The 23,169-nt window shown below is 40.7% G+C and overlaps 1 protein-coding gene across 1 annotated transcript; it reads right to left on the bottom strand.

Moving 5' to 3' along the window:
* Positions 1-191: 191 nt before the first annotated feature.
* On the bottom strand, positions 192-18,456 carry LOC127624516 (CCR4-NOT transcription complex subunit 6-like; the record flags this gene model as incomplete). Its single annotated transcript, XM_052099302.1, has 11 exons — positions 192-4,548; positions 6,165-6,370; positions 7,081-7,205; positions 7,793-8,020; positions 10,201-10,358; positions 10,477-10,631; positions 11,698-11,855; positions 11,936-12,004; positions 12,127-12,216; positions 12,318-12,403; positions 18,419-18,456. Coding segments are annotated over 11 exons (2,163 nt in total), but the record flags the coding sequence as incomplete, so codon positions are not given.
* Positions 18,457-23,169: the final 4,713 nt, after the last annotated feature.

The following is a 23,169-nucleotide window of genomic DNA, read 5'->3' as shown; positions in this document are numbered from 1 at the left end:
TCCTGTTATTCAAAGGGCAAACTTGAGTGTACTGAATGTAAATGTGTGATATTCATGTAGTCACAAATTCTGTAATCAGAAGCTTCCTACAAAACCTGCTTTGAAATAAAGATTTCACAAACTTTTTCCTTCAAAAAGGACATCTTTAACGTCTTCAAGGTGCAAAGACAAGGACAATACATTCAGTTAATTGTGATTTTATTGTTGTATAAACAGGTCACATACAGGCCACAATAAAGATGAGTTTTGTTTTTTAAACCAAACAAGATTTACAAAATCTGTGCTCCTCAGCCGAGTAAAATGGCATGAAAAGGCCATTGTTTCACACAAAAGTCAATGATAATTGCCTATAGGATGTTGCAGTCATCATACAGGGAACAAATTCTCTAGTTTGGCTATTCTAGTCATAGTACCTTGGTAAAACAATGCTTTACATCACCCAACAATCATGCCTTCATCAGTCCTTCATCAATAGTAACACCAGTTACTATTATAAAGACTATTTTCCACATGCTTTTATTTCTACTTTAAAAACACAAACTGAACATTCAGGATTAAAAAGAGTTTGGCAGTCAGTAAATATATTCAGCTGGTATAAATACACAATTCACTCTTAGCAACATTCTAATTAAAGGGGAATAACATTTGTCCACCAATCTGATGAAATTTGAAGAACAGACATGAACCAGATATATCCCTGGGTGAGGAACCCTTTTTTGTGGGCATTACTTGATTAGTTTCAAACATATTTAAGTGCAAAAAATGTCTCTCTGCTGAAGAGAAGAGATGGATGAATGGATGCTGGTGCTGCTGACTCATTCTGTAAGCGTCTTGCTTTCACAGGCAGTGTAAAAAAGATGGTTCAGACTAGGCACAGTTTTATCAAAGTGGTGTGCTCTATATGCAATTCAGTATTTCTTTTAATATTCTGTAAAACTTTAAAAGAATGCCGCTTATGATATTATACAGTGGATGAGTGTAAGATTGGGTGAAGCTTGGTGTCATATAGCTTAGGTGTGTTTGTTGACATTTTGTAAGATTGGGTGTGGATATTTTACAATGCTTTTATTGCTTAGTTGTAGTTCTTTTTTTTTTCTGATGGCAATCAGCATGTCAGTAAAATATTAGGGTGGTGTCATTATCCTAACCAAAAATGGACTTGTCAGCAAAATTGACAGGGAGTAGGAGTTTCTGGTTATTGTATTTATTTTTTAAGATGAATGGCTGTAAGTTAAAAGGGACATGCATCACACATATTACAGTGCCTTTCTCTCTGTAGCGCTGATCTTTTCCTTATGAAACTATTTACCAGCTCACAAAACACTAAGCAAAGCACAGTCTGATGAAGCATGTTAGGGCAGCTAGACATTGCTTGGTGTCATATAGCTTAGGTGTGTTTGTTGAAACTAAAACCAGAGATGTAGTGTAGAAATAGACAAATAGCAAAGGGCAACTTATGCTAGTAATAGTGCTTAGAATAAAAACGCTTTGGTCCAGCATTTTTTCGAAGCACAAAATCTTGTTTAAGATGTTTTAATGATTGCTAGCTTGGAGAAATGTTTTAGTTTATTAAAGGAATATTCCGGGTTCAATACAAGTTAAGCTTATTCAGTGGAATTTGTGGAATATTGTTGATTACCAAAAAATAATTTTCGACTCAAATCTAAATCGATTTTACAGTGAGGCACTTACAATGGAAATGATTGGGGCCAATTTTTGGAGGGATTAAAGACCAAAATGTGAAGTCTATAATTTTATAAAAGTACTTTGCAATGGCAGAAATTTTGTACACTTTTTAGAAAAAGAAATACTAAAACTTCAGTTTATGCAAAGTCAATTAAGTGTCATTTAGTGAAAGCTGATATCTTAGTTGGCTGACCTCAAGAACCATAAAAAAGGACAGATATAACATTGAGTTAAAACTGTCTCCAACAATGGCAATGCTCTTGATATGTACACTTATGCCAAACAAATGAGATAATGTCCTATCTAGAGTTGACAATGGCTAGGTCAACAATAGAAGCAATTATAGATTGCAATTTAATAGCAATCACCTTGGCCAATCAGAGATTCCATTGTCTATGATTTTCAAATTTCTTGTTACTGAGAACCATGTTATCTTTGCATTGTGTCAGTACATATCAGTACCGGGATGTTATCTTTGCATCAGTGCCGGGATGTTATCTGGATTTCATTGCAAGTGTAACCCGACACACACACACACACACACACACACACACACACACACAAGTAGAGACAGTCACAATGTCGGTGAGAACTGCTTTTAATGTGATAAAAGCAGTGCAACAGTACAAAAAGGGGCAAGTCAAGTGAAGAATGGTCAAGGGAAGCGTAGGGTCAAAAGCCAGGGTAATCTGAATAACAATAACAAGTGGGAACGAAGACAGGGGAACGAGTTGGCAAGCTAAGAGGAAAAATGGTGGGGAGGTCAAAACTAGACAAGACTAGCAGGGGCAGAACTAGACGAGACTAGCAGGGGCAGAACTAGACGAGACTAGCAGGGGCAAAGATACGGGGAACTAAATACACACAATAACCAACAGGAAACAAACGGAAGGATAATGTATTTATGGGGCGAGTACAGGTGTAAACAATGAAGGTGACGAGACGAGTGCAGGTGTTACTAATGTGTGGGGACGAGAAGCGCGTGAGTGCAAGTGGTCATAATGTTCAGGCTGATTGAGGCGAGTGCGCTAGAGGGAGGAGATAGTTTACGAGTGAGAGCTCGTAATAGCAAAACGAGCGTGTGAGCTCGCGAGGGAGGAAACAGAGCGTACGGGCTCAAGGGGGCGGAGCGAGGTAGCGGGAAGCGAGAAGCGAGCACGCTCGCGGAGTGCATGTGTGCGTGCTCGCGAACGCGGAGATGGGGTAGAGGAGCGGGGTTCGTGACAGTACTCCCCCCTCTGAATAGGACGGCTCCTGACGGCCGCGCTCGGCTGCGAGGAGCGTGAGGGGACAGAACGAGCGTGTGAGCCCTGAGAGAGCCCTGAGAGACTCGAGAGGCGAAGCCGTGAGAGGCTTGAGGGGTGGAGCCATGAAAGACTCGAGAGGCGAAGCCGTGAGAGGCTTGAGGGGTGGAGCCATGAAAGACTCGAGGGGTGGAGCCCTGAAAGACTCGAGAGGCGAAGCCGTGAGAGGCTTGAGGGGTGGAGCCATGAAAGACTCGAGGGATGGAGCCCTGAGAGACTCGAGAGGCGAAGCCGTGAGAGGCTTGAGGGATGGAGCCCTGAAAGACTCGAGGGGTAGAGCTCTGGGAGGCTCGTGAAGAGGAGCCCTAGGAGGCTCGTGAGGAGGGGCCCTCGGAGGCTCGAGAGGAGGAGCCCTGGGTGGCTCGAGAGGAGGAGCCCTGGGAGGCTCGAGAGGCGGAGCCCGGGAGGGCTCTGAGGGGCGAGCAGAGGTCGGCAGAGCCGTGGAAGACTCTGGGGGCGGAGCAGAACCCGGCAGAGCCGTGGAAGACTCTGGGGGCGGAGCAGAACCCGGCAGAGCCGTGGAAGACTCTGGGGGCGGAGCAGAACCCGGCAGAGCCGTGGAAGACTCTGGGGGAACCTCTGCGGTCTTGAGCACAAGACGAGACTGGGGAGAAGGGGCCCTCTTCCTTCTCTGACGTCTTCGGCCAACAGGGGATGTGGCCATGGGGGCGGTCGAGGCTACAGGCGCTGGCTCTGGGGCGGTCGAGGCTACAGGCGCTGGCTCGCTGACCGTGGCCGACATGGGCGCTGGCTCGTTGGCCGTGGCGGGCATGGCGCTGGCTCGTTGGCCGTGGCGGGCATGGGCGCTGGCTCGTTGGCCGTGGCGGGCATGGGCGCTGGCTCTCTGGCCGTGGCGGGCATGGGCGTTGACTCGCTGGCCGTGCCAGGCTTCGAGACTGGGGCCGTTACAGGCTTCGAGACGGGGGCCGTGGTAGGCTTCGAGACGGGGGCCGTGGTAGGCTTCGAGACGGGGGCCGTGGTGTGGAGCGCTGGTTCAGTGTCTGCCTCCCCCACAGTGAACGAGGAACCAGAGTACAGTAGGGCGAGGTCAATAAACTGAACCAGGTTAAGGGGGCAGCGACCACCAGGCATTAATGATGAGGTTGGCTCATTCAGTCCACATTGAAAAATGGTCTTCAGAGCCACCTCATTAAAATTCACCTGGTACGCCAGGACACAAAAATCCATAATATAAGCCTCCACGGTTTGGCTCCCCTGACGCAAACCCACGAGTTGGGCCGCTGGGTCCATAATGCCGAGGGCGGGGTTAAGAGTTACACAACCGCTGCCTCGCAAAAATAACCCTAGGTTAGCGCCCGAAGAGTGCACGGCGCTCAGAAATGCACTGGATGCATAAACGGGCTCGGGGGCAGACACAGGTGAAACAGGGTGACATAAATCAGACATTGTGCATACCTGCTGCCCCCGGGCCGTGAGTGCGTGGTCCTCTCTCCACATGGTAGCTCCGCGCGCCGAATGTGATGTGCTTCTCCGCTCTAGAGAGCTGCGCGAATCAGTGGAGTGACGCATTGTGACTGCTACGGTGAGGTTGGTTATTCTGTAACCCGACACACACACACACACACACAAGTAGAGACAGTCACAATGTCGGTGAGAATTGCTTTTAATGTGATAAAAGCAGTGCAACAGTACAAAAAGGGGCAAGTCAAGTGAAGAATGGTCAAGGGAAGCGTAGGGTCAAAAGCCGGGGTAATCTGAATAACAATAACAAGTGGGAACGAAGACAGGGGAACGAGTTGGCAAGCTAAGAGGAAAAATGGTGGGGAGGTCAAAACTAGACGAGACTAGCAGGGGCAGAACTAGACGAGACTAGCAGGGGCAGAACTAGACGAGACTAGTAGGAGCAAAGATACGGGGAACTAAATACACACAATAACCAACAGGAAACAAACGGAAGGATAGTGTATTTATAGGGGCGAGTACAGGTGTAAACAATGAAGGTGACGAGACGAGTGCAGGTGTTACTAATGTGTGAGTGCAAGTGGTCATAATGTTCAGGCTGATTGAGGCGAGTGCGCTAGAGGGAGGAGATAGTTTACGAGTCGAGAGCTCGTAATAGCAAAACGAGCGTGAGCTCGCGAGGGAGGAAACAGAGCGTACGAGCTCAAGGGGGCGGAGCGAGGAAGCGGGAAGCGAGAAGCGAGCACGCTCGCGGAGTGCATGTGTGCGTGCTCGCGAACGCGGAGATGGGGTAGAGGAGCGGGGTTCGTGACAGCAAGCAGCAGGAGAAAACAACAAACATAAACAGCTTGGTTATAATCAGTAGGGCTGGGATCCTCTTTAATACTGTAAATTCTGTACTTAACAAAGACAATTTTTGAAAAACATTTTACTTAATAGATTTGAAATTGAATGGCATAATTAAGGTTTGAGGGAATTTTAACCTGTTGATACGCACTGCCTTTTTGAGCACAAACCAAGAAAAAAAACATACCTCAACTTAAATGGTTTTATTTACTGGACCCTTTGGAGTATGGACACAGTTGTAGTATCTTTTGAAAGTTTGGTTTTAAGAATTAATATATGTTGTTATTTTTTAAAGTTAGAGAAAATTAAGTTTAAAGTAATGGAAATATTTTGTGCTGAACATGTAATATAATCTAAAAGACAATAATAAAAGTGCCAAGACAACCCAGAAATACAATGTTCTCAAAGCCACAAGACGAAAGAAGTTATGTTTCAAATTTGAAGATGATCTAAGAAACAATTAGGTTCCTGCAAGCTTCCTTGCGTATCAACAAGAGGATGCTGACCAAAACAGAAACAGTTTTTTTGTTTTTGTTTAGTAATACTCATGTGGCGGCTGAAACTGTTACGCTACATAAGACATCGGTCTTTGCATAATTTGCACACTTCTACCATTGCTATAAAGACACGTGGCTACACATTCTCACATTCAGACAAACTGATCGATCTCCCTGAAAGCAGCATTTATCACTGATACACAGTGAAGAATCCCAACCCTAATTTGGAATAAGGCTTTTGTTTTTGAATAAAGTCATAATAATATCATAAAATCCTGTGCAAAGGTTAAAAAAGGAACAAAGTGGATGAATACTCCTTGATATGTGCAACTATAATTTTAGGGCCTTATGATAAAGGTTCATCCATGGATGGGGGCTTTAGGAGAGTAGGGGAAGGGGGCTGCACTACCTGTGGACAGGCAGATGCAACCCGTTGAGGGAGGGCAAAGATGGGAGGTACTCCAGCTGAGCAAGGAGGGAAAAGTGATCGGAGGGGATGTGTGGGTGGGGGCAGCCGGTTATGCTGTTGTCTTTCAGCCACTGAGACTCTAGTGGACCCAGAACTCCCAGAACGCTCATGTGTGTCTTAGAGAAGAAGATATAGTCAATCACACCCTATAAAAAAAAGAGGATGGTGGAAGTTATTATTATTACGATGTAAGAGTAAAAGCTGTCAGAAACACATTTAATAATAAAATGTGAGAGAATAAACACTTGTAATGGTAAATATGACATGCTCATTCACAGAAGGTAAGACATTTACCTGATCTTAAGGTAAAAATGCCCCAGAAATTATCTAATATTTGGAATATTTCATGTTCCAGATAAAGCTTGAACACTCTGTAGTGACCATTTCAATTAATTGATTTAACATAAATGGAAGCTGAATGATATTTGGAAGACAAAATGTTAAAAATAAAATAGTAAAACAAGACAGCAAAAATCACCCTCTAATAAATCAAGTTAAAGATATAGACATTATTGACTCATCCTCATGTTATTCCAAATCTGTATGACATTCTTTATTCTGTGGAATACAAAAGGAGATGTTGGAGCAGCATCAGTATTCTTCAAAATGTCTCCTATTGAGTTCCACAGAAGAATCAAAGTCAAGCGTGCTTTGAATGACAAGAGGGTGAGTAATAGATGACATAATTTTTGGGTGAACTATCCCTTTAATATTTGACACTTCTACACAGTAAAAAAAAAAGTATTTGTTGCATTGACAATTATTTAATCTTTTTTAAAACTGCCCTACTTTCTGAAATGAAAAAAACAAATATGAATAACCCTTTGAAATGGCTGACATCCAAGTATGCCCTCACATTGAAGTCATAAGTGTAGTTGGTGAAGGGCATCAGATTCCTCTTGTAGGCACATTTCAGCTGGAAACTGTGTGTGATACTGCCGTCGGACTTGACGTTTTTGCTGTTGGCTAATCGTCTAAAGGCTTGACATCATTTTCTGGAATTTTCCAAGCTGCTTAAAGGCACAGTTAACTTAGTACATGTAAACTTCTGATCCACTGGAATTGTAATATAGTCAATTAAAAGTGAAACAATCTGACTGTAAAAAATTGCTGGAAAAATTACTCGAGTAGATGTCCTAAACGACTTGCCAAAACTATAGTTTGCTAATATTAAATCTGTGGAGTGGTTAAAAAATTATTTTGAATGACTTCAACCTAAGTGTATATAAACTTCTGACTTTGACTGTATGTAAGATTTTTTTGGTTACAATGAACCATTATTGCTTTTTTTGCATCACAGAAATGCACAAGTTGTTGTCACTTTACCTTTTTTTTTTTTTTACCATTTATGGTCACAGCATGCTGCTGTGCTCTGACTTCTCAGACTTGTCTTAGTAAAAACGTACACAATAAAATATCCACATGTGCTTGTTCTAACTGTACCCCTTAATTGAATGGAATGTTAGGAATCTACCTTTAATTACTAGTTAACTGATAAAATATGACCTCACACAAACAATTTTTTGCTTGCCTCTACACTGATGACATACAGAGTTTAAGGAACCTACCAGAGTCTGGGAGAGAGTTCAGGTCAGCACACAGGACTATAGGGATGAAGCGGGTGTCTGAAGTGGGTGAGGCAGAGTTGATGGAGCCTGAAGCCTTTTCAGCAATGCTCTTCAGCTCAGACAGGAGCATCATAGTCTGGATGAGCTTCACATCGGAATACTCTGGATCCCAGTGCATGTGGGCATTAGCTACCAGCAGGAGTTGTTTCTCTGGAGGCTGCTTTAAATCTGCAATATAACACAAGTAATGAGTATAGGACAAAAACATATTTTCACTGAAGAACTAACAAACGAGCTGCTGTATTTTTGTAACTAAAACCTACATCAGATCTTTTATTATCAAGTCAAAACTGCTAGCTCAGAGAAAGGTCAAATCTGCACACAAACACAGGAAACTAGGTTTTAAACGTGCAATATACAATGCAATATTTTTACACAAACATCGTAGACTGCAAATTTCACAGATTTCCCCGAAACTGGGAAGCAAATTGAAGAAGAGGAATAAAGCTTTCTATGAACCAGTGTCAGCATCTAAATCACCCCTGACAAATGTATTTTCATGAACAACAACATAAACTATTGGAAGCCCAACAAATTTTCAATAAAAAAAAACTATAAAGTATACATGGTGAAGAAATGAATATGTAAAGATTTCTATCACTGATATCAAATGTAGCATTGAATTTGACTGTAGAATCAATGTATCAGATTTCAGCATCACTAATGATTAACATGGGTGTCAAATGTTTGAAAGTCATGAAAGTTTTAATTTTATTTATGTCAGATTGTATTATCTATAACATAGGGAGACTGCAAATTGATGTTCCTTTTCCCCCCTGCACTTTTCACCCCAATTTGGAAAGCCCAATTCCCAAAGCACTCGAAATCCTTGCGGTGGTGTAGTGACTTGCCTCAATCTGGGTGGCGGAGGACAAATCTCAGTTGCCTCCGTGTCTGAGACAGTCAATCTGTGAATCTTATCATGTGGCTTGTTGAGTGTATTACCGTGGAGACCTAGCGCATGTGGAGGCTCACACTTTTCACTGCGGCATCCACGCACAACTCACCACGCACCCAGACAGAGAATAAATTATTTGATAAAATAAATTGGTGCAACTGTTAACGTTAGCTGCAACGTTGAATTGTTTTTAGGGTCAAAATTAATTATCCTGTCTCATTACAAGTATGATCATTTTATTGTCTGTGAACTTAGATTAATTTTCTGTGACATTTTCTGGGGTATTGTTGTAAACGCACATAAATGCGTGGGATCTTGCACAATGTTGACCATCAGAACATAACACATTCATGCAACAGATCAACAGATGCACACGGGAATCCAACAGATCCAGATGGCTCAATTTACATATCCACACACAAGAAGAAAACACAAATATGCAGATTTCTTTGCTCACAATACCATCCACAAGTACCTAAAATGAATGTGTACATTTAATGCACAAATAAATGCTCAGCTGTTTGTTTTGGTATTCTTCTTCAAGAATGACTGTTCTGCAGTCTTGACACAATGCTGGGGGCGTGGTTTATTGTGACTGACAGCAAATGTCCATTAATTAAAATGAAGGGAAATATCCAGTAGATTTGTCTATTATAATTTTTTTTAAGAACAAGAAAGAAAAGAAAAAAGACAAAAATGTGTTATGCATAATTTCTATAATAAAGTGTAATGTTGTTAAAGATTGCAGAGATATAATCTCTATAATATGAAATAAGTGTTTTATGTTTTTATTTATAATAAAATAATTGTATTATCCCTAATGGCAAAGCCCCATTTTCAGCTGCCATTACTCCAGTCTACTAAGAAAATCCTTAAGAAATCATTTAATATGTTAATTTAGTACTAAAGTAACAATTATTTGTGTTAGAACGGTTCATATGGTTGTGCTACGTAATGAAGTGTGGAAATCGCAAGTGTCTTTTTCCTGCTGAGGTATTGTTTTAGTTACTGAACAGTAAGGTTATTTAACACTTGCAAGTTAAATTTCAGTTTTAAAAATAACCAGAAAGAAACTTATTTCTCCTCAAATTCTTTTGAGAGATGAAGGCTATTCAATCCATGCACTTCTGTTTTGAAAAAATAAATCAAACTTGATCTAACCGGGAGAAAGCGAGAAGTGGACAACCCAGATGAAGAACAAGAATGCGAGTCTCTAATTTGAGAAAAAGACTCCTCACAGGTTCTAAACTAGCAGCTTTAATGAACAGTATATGCTGAACACTTGCATTGCTGCCACCAGAAGTCTTGGCCCTTTCCACCACTGCTGTTGTGTCAAGTTTTGTGATAACACAAAATAAACATTTTCAAGTTTGTGATCTACTGCCACCTACAGGAAAACGATTAAAATCAATTTAATGTAAATCAAAGGATTGTGATTCAATGTCCTTACCACTAGCAAACATGTCTTTTTTCACCTCCAATAGGACAGCTACTCCTATGTTATCTTTGGTCATGACTCTATTAAGCATAATCTCAGAGCCCTCAGAGTTTGCCATGGCAACCTGATTGAAAACACACTCCACTGTGTGTTTCTGCACCAGAGCAAATCTACAAAATAAAAAGGGTACAAAATAAACAATGTCATTATACTGAAATTGTTCTATTTGTTTATGTGGTGTTGGGCATTTCACTTTTAACCCTAAAAAGAAAACGAGGAGACACTTACTTCTCAGTTTTGAAAAACACAGCACAGCCATCCACATGTTTCCTCTCCTGTTCTGACACAAGTTTGGCACGAGACTTTGGACAGAAAAAGCCATCATATCCACGCTCTTTCAATGTTGCCAGAAAGAAAGTGTAGTACTGCTCTGTTTCCACCTCCTGCACAGGGAGTTGGAGAATAAGCATTGGAACAAAGTGGAAAAGACTGCAGGTTTCAAAGCACCATACACAAATTAAAGGAATTGTTCACCCAAAAATGAAAATTCTCTCATCATTTACTCACCCATATGTCATCCCAGATGTGTATGACTTTCTTCTGCAAATGCAAATGAATGATGGCCAGAAATAAATCCTTATCTTCGGAAGCGATATGATAGGTGTGGGTGAGATACAGATGTGCATTTACGTACTATTATTACTATAAATCTCCACATTCACTTCCATATTTTTCTTCTTTTGTTTTTGGTGATTCTGATTCTTCCTGCATATCACTACCTACTGGGCAGGGAGGAGAACTTATAGCAAAAAAAAGGACTTAAAAATTGAGCTCATTCTCAACCACACCTATCATTTCACTTCTCAAGATATGGATTTAACTATTGATTACTTTAATGCTGCCTTTCTATGCTATTTGGACCTTCAAGTTTCTGGCCACCATTCACATGCATTGTATGGACCTGTAGAGTTGAGATATTCTTCTTAAAATCTTTTTCAGCAGAAGAAAGTAAGTCACACATCTGGGATTTTTGGTGAACTACCCCTTTAAGAGGAAATTACTGCATCACAGATTACTGAGTTTCAATGAACAGCAGCTGTACAATCTATTAAAGGGCTATTTCACCTGAAAAAAAGTCATCATAACCTCACCAACATGTCATTCCAAAGCAGCGTGACTTTCTTCTATGGAACACAAAAGGAGATGTTTGGCAGTGTGTAGTCTCAGTCACTATTCACTTCTATTGCATCATTTTCTGTACAATGAATTGAATGGTGACTGAGGCGGTCATTCTGCCTAACATTTTGTTTTGTGTTCCATGTAAGCCATAGGGGTTTTGGAAATACATAAGGGTGAGTAAATGATGACAGAATTTGTATTGTTGGGTGACTATCCCCATAAAAGGTCTAGATGCCCAAATGAGAAGTTACAGTCTAGAGAGGTAAGTCACAAGGTTGCTGATTGTAATCAATACTTTAAGGTTCTTTTGAAAACAACAACAACAGCAACCTGCAGGCTGATGATGTCAGCGTCACAGTTAGTGATCTCTTCCATGATGCCTTTCTTCCTGTATTCCCAGTTAAGGGCCCAGGTGGGACAGTAGCCGTACAACTGCCTTGTTGCATACTTGTCACACAATACATTGTAGCACATAACTGTGAACACAGCTTGAGAAGAAAGAGATGTAATATTAGCTTTGTTGGTAAAATCAGGCGTAGAACATCAGTGAAGTAATGGCGATTGGTACCTGTGGGCATCATTTGTTCTCGCTCCTTCAATGTGATCCAAGATCTTTGGGGGAGTTGTTCTGGGTGGACTAATTTTAGGATGGGAAATAGTGGAAGAAACGTAAATGAATAACTTTGCACTTTGTATTGACAGATCTGCGTTTATCTGTATCGTATTAACAAGCCACAATGTACCTGTGTCTGTTATTACCTGCTAGATTGTCAAGCATGTAATTCAATAACTTTCTTGTTCCATCAGGCTCCTGATAAAGGCTGAGTATATCCTGGGATAATGGATTACCTGGGATAGAATAATCAGATCATAATAAAAATGTAAATATGCATGTTTGTCCTTTATGTACAATGTAACATTTGTCTGAGTAAAAAAAAAAAAGTCTTCACCTTTGAGACCGAGGGTTTGCAACTGAAACAGCCGACCAAGTTCATAAGGCAAAACTCGTAAACAATTGTTGTTCAAAAGCAATTCCCTGGAAAACATGTTGAAAAATATTAAATAAGCAGTTTGTTGGAGGACAGGTTCAAGTAGACGAGATGGGGTAGCTTCGCGATTTCAGGAGGAATCCGGCTAAGGTTGTTGTTATTGATGTGAAGAGCAGTCAAATGTGTCAGCTCAGGATTCTGACCCGCCCTGTCCCATGGATGACATCAGAAACATAGGCTGAATAAACACTTTTTTCTCCAAATATCCCAGGGAACACACCTACTGATAAATGTATACCTTAAATGCACTGTAAGTCGCTTTAGATACAGTATACAAGTGTCTGCCATATGCATTATTGTAGCATCAATTTAAAGGTGCTATAAGCAATTTTAGCGTTCTGAAGCTTTCACCTGACAAAACCGTTGAAATAGCCACAACGCCTCATTCCAAAACTCGCCTCCAAAGAACATTTTGAGACATAAATAGAGCAAAACAGTATTGTTTGTTCCTGTGGCTGTCAAATTCAACAGTGGGAGAATAGATCCCTCAACAGACAAATATTATGGTTCAGAGCCTCAATGATCCCATTTAAAAGAGAACGAGCAAAATGATTGACAGGTGAAAAGCGTCAATGTCAGCGGACACATTATTTGTTTGCTGTTATTAATTCTACAGCTGTCACAGAGTCTGATGAGATATCTCAGGGCTCTTATTTCATTCATATCTTTAAGGGAATAGGAAAATGTTTTGTATACGTTTCCATGAAAAATAATTCTTAAAGCACCTTTAAGGTGGAAACAAAACGTTGTAATCAAGCAATTTGGGAAGCTTTATGTTACTACACCTCAACAAAAAAAATACTTCTGACAAAAGCATCTATTAATGGTTCCTTCATGGATGGATGGTGCACCATTCATTATTGAATGGAGAATGCCAGTTCAATTCCAATTCAATTCCAGAATTTGGATCGAATTTGAATTGAAATAGCAAAAAGGATGCAGAATTGCAATTCGAATATGAATGTGAAAAAGTTGAATTAAAATGGATTGAAATTCAAAGAAATTCATTTTTAAGAATAAATTAGATTTTTTAGTATAACATGAAACATGTTAACATATTATCACATGCATAACAAATTAGTATATTTATAAAAACATTACACTATAAAATAAGTTTGTATTTATTTTTTATATCAAGTAATCAATGCTGAAAACATGAAAGATTTATTAGATTACTTTAGTTTTTTGGCTTGGCAACTTTCAGGAATGCATAGCAGGGAGTTGGATTAATGCATAAATTTGATGTGGTTCAGTCCCATTTACCATCTTCCCTGCATGCACTGGGGCATCAAAAATATGGTTGCATTGTTTGACAATTGTTGTCCTGCAATGTCAAGATGAGCGTGTTTCTCTAATAAAATGTTCAGTTTTTACCCCTTGTCATGTTTAACATACCAGGTGTCGAGTTCTCTGTGTGCCATTTTAAAATACTTTATATGTTTTTATTCTCATAAGTGTTCATGTGATGAGTAAAGATGTGATATTATTGTTTTAAGACAGTAAAAATCATATTTAAAAGTTTAAAACCATGTATGTAAAGGAAGAATTTTCATAGGACTAAGTCGGCAGAGTTTAGGAAATGTTAAAGTTACTAAATTTAAATAAGTATTTGTTAAATAAATTTAACAAATAAATAAGTTAATATGCAGTATGCACATCTAATTTGTAAAAGTCGTGGCAGGTTGACATTATAAGTTCAGTATATTTAATACATTTTCATTTTATGGACCATTGTGGACCATTTCTGGTGCTGTACAGCAAAAACAAAATGTTAATTTATTTACAAATTTTTAGAAAGAAATTTCATGGCTATAAATTAAAAATAAATATTTCTACATATTAGTGAATAAATAGGCACACTTGGTCAAAAATGATAAAGAAATGATTTGTTACAAAATGTGTCTTGGACTAATGAAACTGTGTTGTGTGACTGTGTAGAATTTCTTTGATTTGGAATTCAGTAAATTTAGCTTCTTATCATTTCCAATTCTGACTCATGAATTGAAAGGGTGGTTCATTCTGAAATTCTACAGCCTAGCGTAAGGGACCGTCTGCAAATTCCACTCACTATGCTAAAACATAGGTGGTGTCCAATTGTTCATTCTGTTGATGTGCAAGTTATACATAAAAACCCAGTAAAACACATTTTCATATTCCAAAGTTTGTAGTAAGCTGCAAAAAAGAATATATATATTTTCACATTCTAAAAGTTGTAGTAGTACAGTAATCAGTTATTTTAGAAACAAATTAATAAAAATCAACAAAATTATATTTTCATATTCCAAAGGTTTTAGTAAGCTGCTATTAGACAGACTTACTACAGATGAAACTATTACAGTATTTCCTATCAAAGCAATTTGCAAAGTTCAATTGACAGCATTTGTGAATGTTAATTACCACAAAAATTGATTTTCACTCGTTATTGTGGGCTATTTACATTGGAGGTGAATGGGGCCAGAGTAAAAATGTGAAGACTGAACAGTTATCAGCTCTTACAACTGTAAAGTTGTTTAAACAGTTATTGTTTGGGTCATTTCATTGTTTTAGGGTTTACGGCATGAAGCCCTGTGGCAACAACATTGTTAAACTGGATATTGCTTTACACAAAAAAAAAGGTTCGTAAGCGATTTTCTCACACTTAAATCACGTTAACATGCATATTGTTTACATATATATGGCTATAACATTGAAACAGTGAGTTTTTAATATTTACCAATTGGCCCCTTTTCACTGCTATTTTTAGTGGCTCATTGTGACCCAGGTTTCATGCATTTTATAAAAGAGTGCCAAGTCAAAATATTTTTTTTGTTATTGTAATCATCAACAATATGCCACAAATGCTGTTGATTAAGCTTGATGTGTATTCAAGAAATATTTAACATCTTGTCATGATTTCAGTCTGTGATCTCCCCTGTTTTGTGACACTTGCTATGTTTTACTTTACCCTGATTTCATCATTTCACCTGCTGATTGGACTTTCACTACAAATTCATGTACTTAATTGGTAATCCTATCCTCTCCGTGAACCCTGACACCTGAGTTATATGAAGAGTCAACAAATTATACAAAAATATTTGTAATGTACATACATGCAAATGAAACCATGTTGTAATGTAATTATGCTGGATCTGTTCTGTTATCCCTGGGGGTGGAGACAGAGGGGTTGCTCTCCCCACACAGAACAGAACTATACATCCAACAGATTGCCTCAGCTGTCAATAAAGTTCTACACTTGATGAAAGTGGTTCTAACTGAAACAACCATCTATTTAAACAGCCATTGTATTTATTAAATAACCACCTTAATGTCACTCAAATAACATTAATTTGTAACAATTTATTCTGTTATTTAACAAAACTACATAAAACACCAAACTGGTCCCACACGTTCTTTGAAGAAGTTCTCAAATTAATAATAAATTGTCTTAAAGTAGTAATAAAATTATAATAATTGTGATAAACTAAGTTAGTGGAAATGTTGTCAATTTTATTAAGGGAAAAGAAGAGAATTTCTTAAACAATTTATGACAGTATTAACATGATAAATCAATAATTTTACAAGTGAAGTTACTGTATACAAAAATGTATTAACATAACTGTCATATTGCTGATTTATAACTAGGCATTAAAACAGAAAAATAACTTTCATGTGAAATCTTACTTGAAAAAAATGAAATGTCCTGTGAAATAACCAGTTACAGAGATACTACTCATACAACAACACTTATTTGTTCTTGTATTAATATTAATCTTCAACAAGATGTATGTTTGAAAATGGATCTGACTCTGAAAACAAAATGGAGGTATAGGGCTGCAACTAACGATTATTTTGATAATGGATTAATCTACTGATTATCAGAACGATTATTCGACTAGTGTCGATAATTGCAATGATTAATCATTAGTTCTTAACCGATTATTCAGCTTGTGTCCTGACTTAAAAGGTTGTATTAAACGTGATTACTAATAAAGAGGACAAAATCATCTTTTAAAAATACCTCTAAATGACATTCACTGAATTAAAGGGGAAAAAAATACTTCGAGTTTAATTCAGTAAAGAAATTCACTGCAAAAAAAACAATTGTTATGAAGTGTTTTTGTCTTGTTTTCCATTTAAAATTGTTTACAAATCCTTAAAACAAGATACATTTACTTGAGAAGCAAAATATGAGATATTAAGACTTACTTTAAAAGAATTTATCTTAAATATAAGTGTATTTTGTATATAAGTGTATTTTTTACTTGGTTATACTTCTGCGAGTACAGTAAAGACAAAATATACTTATATTCATGATCTATTCTCTAAAAGCAAGTCTGAATACGTCATATGCTGCATCTCAGGTGAATGAATCTTTTTTAAAGGATTTCTAGATATTTTAATATATTTATATCTTTAATATTATATTCAACATTCTCAGATAAAAAATTTTTCTTCTGCAGTTTAGTAAAGTAAATGTACATTGTTTTAAATGAGTTTTAGATATTTTTATTGGAAAACAAGCTAAAACAAATAATAAACATATTTCGTTGCAGTGTATAATGGGGCGAAGACTTCCTCCCTTACCTTTCTGTTAACTTCAATCCATCTTTATCTCACAAAAAACAAACTCTCTATTATTAATAAAGATGCATATTGCCAATTCTCTTCATGATAAGAAATGCACGGTGACATATATTATGATTCAGTAAGTCACGAGCCATCGTGTTATAATCTAGCTGCATTAAGTGTGCGAGCTCGAGGGATGAGCGTCCCCGCAACAGAGTGCGCATCAGCCGGGTGCAGTTTCAATCTCTCCCCCTTAGATCGGGACATTCGCGCAACTCATAGAAGAGGCACTGACCGCACAGAGAAATGCCAGTTTCGGGAGTTTGTAGTTAATTACATAACCTACTTCTGTATTATTTTAACTTTAATAAAGCTATAACGCATTAAATATAACTGCATTTAAGATGTAACACCGGGATGTTTCCTTTAAAGAGCTCAAGCTCTGCTTATTCCACAACGAGAATGCTTCTGTATTTACTTATTTGTTATTTTTGTATAATTCCCTTGTACTTTGCGTTCTACATATATGAAGCTGTTTGGAATGTTTAGAGTGCATCTGGACTGTGATCCGTGTAATTCTTCTCCTCAGTCAGGCGTGATCTGCAGTGCTGCTCTCACGAGTCACCATGTTACGTTAAATGAGATCAAACGACTATTCGACAATGAAAATTTATGTCGATTATTTTTTATTGTCGACGTTGTCGATAACTTCGACTAATCGTTTCAGCCCTATGGAGGTAGATAGATTACTTTGTCTAGAGTTTTAGTGTGAACCAAAAGTAATGTGAATATCACAAACATAAAAGTGCTGGTGGTGGATTTTGATGGGAAAAAAGGACAACTTGATTCTGATTATAAGCCAGGCACAGGAGGCAACAGTGCATCAGTGCAGATGCATCTGAAAGTGTGAAGAGCATGATGAGGAAAAACAACTGTACACCTTGACTTTCAAATTAACTGATAAGAGGTTGTTACAGCATCCTCTATACAATAGCGTTTCTTAGAGCACGTTGCTCTAGGAAGTGATACCTGAGATCTTTCCAGTCCACTTCGATCAGGATTTATAATGCCTCATCTACCATTGAGCCTGTAGTACAGGAAGCATGAATTGTTGTAACTTGTTTCTCATCTTAATTTAATCTGTAGTAAGTCCGTCTGTCCAACAGCAGTTTAATACAACCTTTGGAATGTGAAAACATAATTTTGTTGAATTTTTATGATTTTTTTCAATTAATTGATTACTGTACATATGATAACGCCATTGACGTTTTAGCGCAGTGTTTGGAATTTTCAGACGGTCCCTTAAACACAATGGGCGAATATCGAACTTGCAAACAAATTTACCTCAATCAGTTAGCCTTGCACTCTTAAAATCTAAAGCCCGATATGTCATTAAAGAGTCATCGGACTTCAGAGGATATCAGTAAAATAATAATAAGTATTATTTTCAAACTGACCGCTTTATTAACTCCTCGAGGAGGCAGCCATGTTGATAGAATTATGTGTTACCCTTTATTGTTCCCTCTACACAATCGACCGCCGCTTAAACGTTCCCACAAAGCCGTTCTTTTTATTATTATTATTTTATTTTATTGAACATAAACAAAATGTACATTTATAATAGCATTATATTCATAAATGAAAACAATACAACAAATAACAGAGCGCACAGATAAAATTAAGAAATAAAAAAAATGGAGAGAGAAAAGAAAGAAAGCCTTTATTGTGACACATTATGCATACATTTTTGTACAGTGAAATTTATTTGTTTTCACATATCCCAGCTAAGCTGGGGTCAGAGTGCAGGTGTCTCTTCTTTCATCTTCCAATAAACCAAAGTCTTTTATCATCTTAAGGAGTTTGCAGGCTTGTTAAGTCTTCAAACATTTCAGTGATGGAAAATAGTTACAAAATAAATCATTTTTAAATACAGAGAAATAAGGTTTTTACTATATAAAAAAAAAGAATACATATAAATACATATTTACATATAAATAATTTACCCAGAGTCAACATTATGTTAATAAAGAATTCAACTTTTTTTGTCATCCAATAACATTCCAAATACAACATGTGTCCTAGAGATGGTAGTGAATGGATTTTTGTCTCCAACCAATAGGACTTATGTTAACAGAAAATACTTGACTGCATACAATAAAAAAAGTTGTCTCTATGTCAGTTTGACAAAAAGTTCAAGTATTGTAGTCAAAGTTAAATCGAAGTCTTAAAAATTAACTAGAAGGATATATACCATTAAATATTTTTACGTGAGTTTTCTTCACTTTAGGGGCCACTGGAAAATTAATATACTGGATTCGCACTTTTTTGCAGTTGGTTTATCATAAACTTGTAATATATCATTACGATATCCCACAGAGCCATTCTACCAAGTCAAGCCTACACGCTTAGCATTATATAGCATAACGTCTAGGTTACGAATGTAACCTCCATTCCCCGATGGAGGGAACGAGACGTTGTGTTGGAGAAGCGACACTAGGGGTCTCTCTTGAGCACAGAATATACCTCTGATCTATGAAAAAAATCCAATGAGAAGTTGGCAGCTAGCATTTGCATACCCCGCCCCCGGACATACGGGTATAAAAGCGAGGCAAATACTAGAGTTCATTCAGGATTTTTCTGAGTAGCCGGAAATGGTCCGGCCACTACAGCGGCTCAGCTCAGCGACGTGGCCGGGAAGGACACAACATCTCGTTCCTTCCATCAGGGAATGGAGGTTACATTCGTAACCTAGTCATTCCCCTTCTGTCACTCTCTCCACGTTGTGTCGGAGAAGCGACACTAGGGGTCCAATTTAAATTATGCCATGCACTGAGCCGTGTACATGGTCTGACACAGGAGCGGGCAGGTGTTTTTTACGTGCCAGACGACCAGCTGTATCAGACTACACGTACCCTTCCCCAATGCCCCACAAAAGTCGTCGGAATCCTTTTGGTTACCCTGACAGGGGAACAAGGCGACGCTTGCCAACCTGGGAACGGGCCAAGCCTGGCTGGGCCTCTTTTCTCTCTATGTTTCTCGCATAGAGCAATAGACAGCCGGGGCCCTAACATGCACTGAGGGAAGGGGGTCTTACCCAATTTCCTATTCTTTCAGGGGGAAAAGACCCTATGGAGACCAACCCTACCCAGCTGGGGAGGTACCGGACACAGCAACGACAGGGCTGGGTTTGCCTCCTCCCGGGGCAGCGCTTGCAGGTTCACTACCTGGTCTCTAAAGGGAGTGGTAGGAACCTTGGGCACGTAGCCCGGTCGCGGTCTTAGGATCACAGGAGTGTCTGCCGGACCGAACTCCAGGCAAGTGTTGCTGACAGAGAACGCTTGCAGGTCAATGACCCTCTTGATGGAGGCGAGCGCGATCAGCAGGGCAGTCTTAAGAGAGAGGGCCCTAAGTCCAACTGATTCTAGAGGCTCGAAGGGAGGTCTCTGGAGGCCCGTGAGGACTACCGAGAGGTCCCAGGAGGGAACAGGCTTGGCAGGTAGGGATTTAACCTCCGGGCGCCTCTTAGTAACCTGCTGATTAAGTCTTGCTTACCAAGGGACTTGCCATCTACTGCGTCATGGTGGGCCGCGATAGCAGCAACATACACCTTCAAGGTGGACGGGGACAGTCTCCCCTCCAACCTCTCCTGCAGGAATAGGAGCACTGACCTAACTGCGCACCTCTGTGGGTCTTCAGCCCGGAAGAACACCAATTTGCGAACAAGCGCCACTTCAGGGCGTAGAGCTGCCTGGTGGAAGGGGCTCTGGCTTGGTTGATCGTGTCTACGACAGTAGGTGGTAGGCCAGCTAGATCTTCCGCGTCCCGTCCAGGGACCAGACATGGAGTTTCCAGAGGTCTGGATGTGGATGCCAGAGCGTGCCCTGCCCCTGAGAAAGAAGGTCCTTCCTCAGGGGAATTCGCCAGGGAGGGGCTGTTGCGAGGAGTACGAGGTCCGAGAACCAGGCCCGGTGGGCCAGTATGGAGCCACTAGTGTGACTTGCTCCTCGTCCTCCCTGACCTTGCACAGCACCTGTGCAAGAAGGCTCACTGGGGGAAATGCGTACTTGCGCAGCCCCGTGGGCCAGCTGTGTGCCAGCGCGTCTGCCCCGAGGGGAGCCTCTGTCCGGCCATACCAGAGCGGGCAGTGGGAGGTCTCTCGGGAACCAAGCAGGTCTACCTGGGCCTTGCCGAATCGTTCCCAGATCAGCTGGATCGACTGGGGGTGAAGCCTCCACTCTCCACTGGGCAAGCGTTGTCGTGACAGCGCATCCGCTAACACATTGAGTTTGCCAGGGTGTGAGTGGCACGCAGCGACCTGAGTCGCTGCTGGCTCCAAAGGAGGAGACAACAGGCGAGTCATGACATGTGAGCGTACGCCGCCTTGGCGATTTATGTACGCTACCACAGTGGTGCTGTCTGACCTGACTAGGACATGTTTGTCTCGAATTAACGGGAGAAACTGTCGCAGGGCAAAGAAAACAGTCAACAACTCTAGGCAATTGATATGCCAGCACAGCGGGGCCCCTCTCCAAAGGCCCCTCTTTGGAGGTGTCGGTAGTGACCAGGACGCGTCGGGACACCTGCTGTAGGGGCCCTCCTGCCCGTAGAAAGCAGAGGTCTGTCCAGGGTTTGAGTGTTTGGCGGCATGCAGGGGTGGTTATTACACGGTGCGTGCCGTGGCGCCATGCTCGTCTCGGGACTCGAGTCTGAAGCCAGTGCTGAAGCGGTCTCATATGCATCAACCCCAGTGGCGTGACTGCGGCGGAGGATGCTATATGCCCCAGGAGCCTCTGGAAGAGTTTTAGAGGGACCATTGTGCCTGGATTGAACTTTGTGAGGCATTTCAGCACCAACTGTGCACGCTCGTTGGTGAGACCTGCAGACATTGAGACTGAGTCTAACTCCATGCCGAGAAAGGAGATGCTCTGAACCGGAGTGAGCTTGCTCTTTTCTCGGTTGACCTGAAGCCCCAAGCGGCTGAGGTGTTTGAGCACCTGGTCTCTGTGAGCGCATATTAACTCTCGGGAGTGGGCCAGTATGAGCCAGTCGTCGAGGTAGTTAAGTATGCGGATGCCGGCTTCTCAGAGCGGGGCAAGAGCTGCCTCTACGACTTTCGTGAAGACGCAAGGGGACAGAGACATGCCAAAGGGGAGGACTTTGTACTGAAACGCCTGGTCGTTGAACGCGAACCGTAGGAAGGGTCGGTGTCGCGGCAGAATTGAGACGTGGAAGTACGCGTCCTTCAGGTCTACCGCCGCGAACCAATCTAGGTGCCGGACGCATGTATTTTTGACATACCCGGCGGGGCTTCGCAGAAAAGACTCAAAGCACTTACCTTGCTCCGCACACCCGGCAGGGGGCGGGTTAGTGACTGAGGAGGAGGTCCTATGGTAGCATCCTCTGGACTCGTCAGAACCGGCCAGCCGGGGGTCAGTCGTGGGGCTGAAGGTGGACCTGTGGCCGCGTCCAGCATGCCGGGACTGTTGAGATTTGCGGGCAGAGTGCCGCAAAAATCACTCTTTTAAGAAAACTCTTTCGAGTTTTATCTGCACTGTCGAAGCGCCCAGGGGCAACAATGCACAGCCGTGCACAGAAAAGCAGAAAGCCGCTGTTATGCGCCATCAAATCCAACAGCATGCAGATTGTCAGAGGAATACACGGGAACTTGGTGTGTGTGTAACTCGCAGCAGACTGCATACACGACCATCGGCTCCGAAGAAATTTTCTGAATGAACTCTAGTATTTGCCTCGCCTTTATACCCGTGTGTCCAGGGGCGGGTATGCAAATACTAGCTGCCAACTTCTCATTGGCTTTTTTTCATAGATCAGAGGTATATTCGGTGCTCAAGAGAGACCACTAGTGTAGCTTCTCCGACACAACGTGGAGAGAGCGACAGAAGGGGAACGCAGCGGTCCCATAGACATGGGCTATCCACCTTATTTTTCAAAGAAACTAGGGCGCCGCCATTATCAACTTTGAATGTGGACCAGTTCCACCACCATACATTATGCTGCTTTATATTACAGGATGGCAATATGTCATCATATTTTTTCATAGATTTTCATAAACTCATTGGTTTGACTGCATATAGTTTTACAGTTTATCGCATTTTGCCATTGTTTAATCACACACACTGTTGCACTGGCAGAATGAATCATCAGGGCTCAGTTGCACCAGCTATACGTAAATTACAATTTAGCAAATTAA

This window comes from Xyrauchen texanus, chromosome 3 (genome assembly GCF_025860055.1).
Source record: "Xyrauchen texanus isolate HMW12.3.18 chromosome 3, RBS_HiC_50CHRs, whole genome shotgun sequence".
NCBI lineage: Eukaryota > Metazoa > Chordata > Actinopteri > Cypriniformes > Catostomidae > Xyrauchen > Xyrauchen texanus.
Note: the sequence above shows the minus strand (reverse complement) of the source record. Positions and strands in the feature narration are given on the sequence as shown.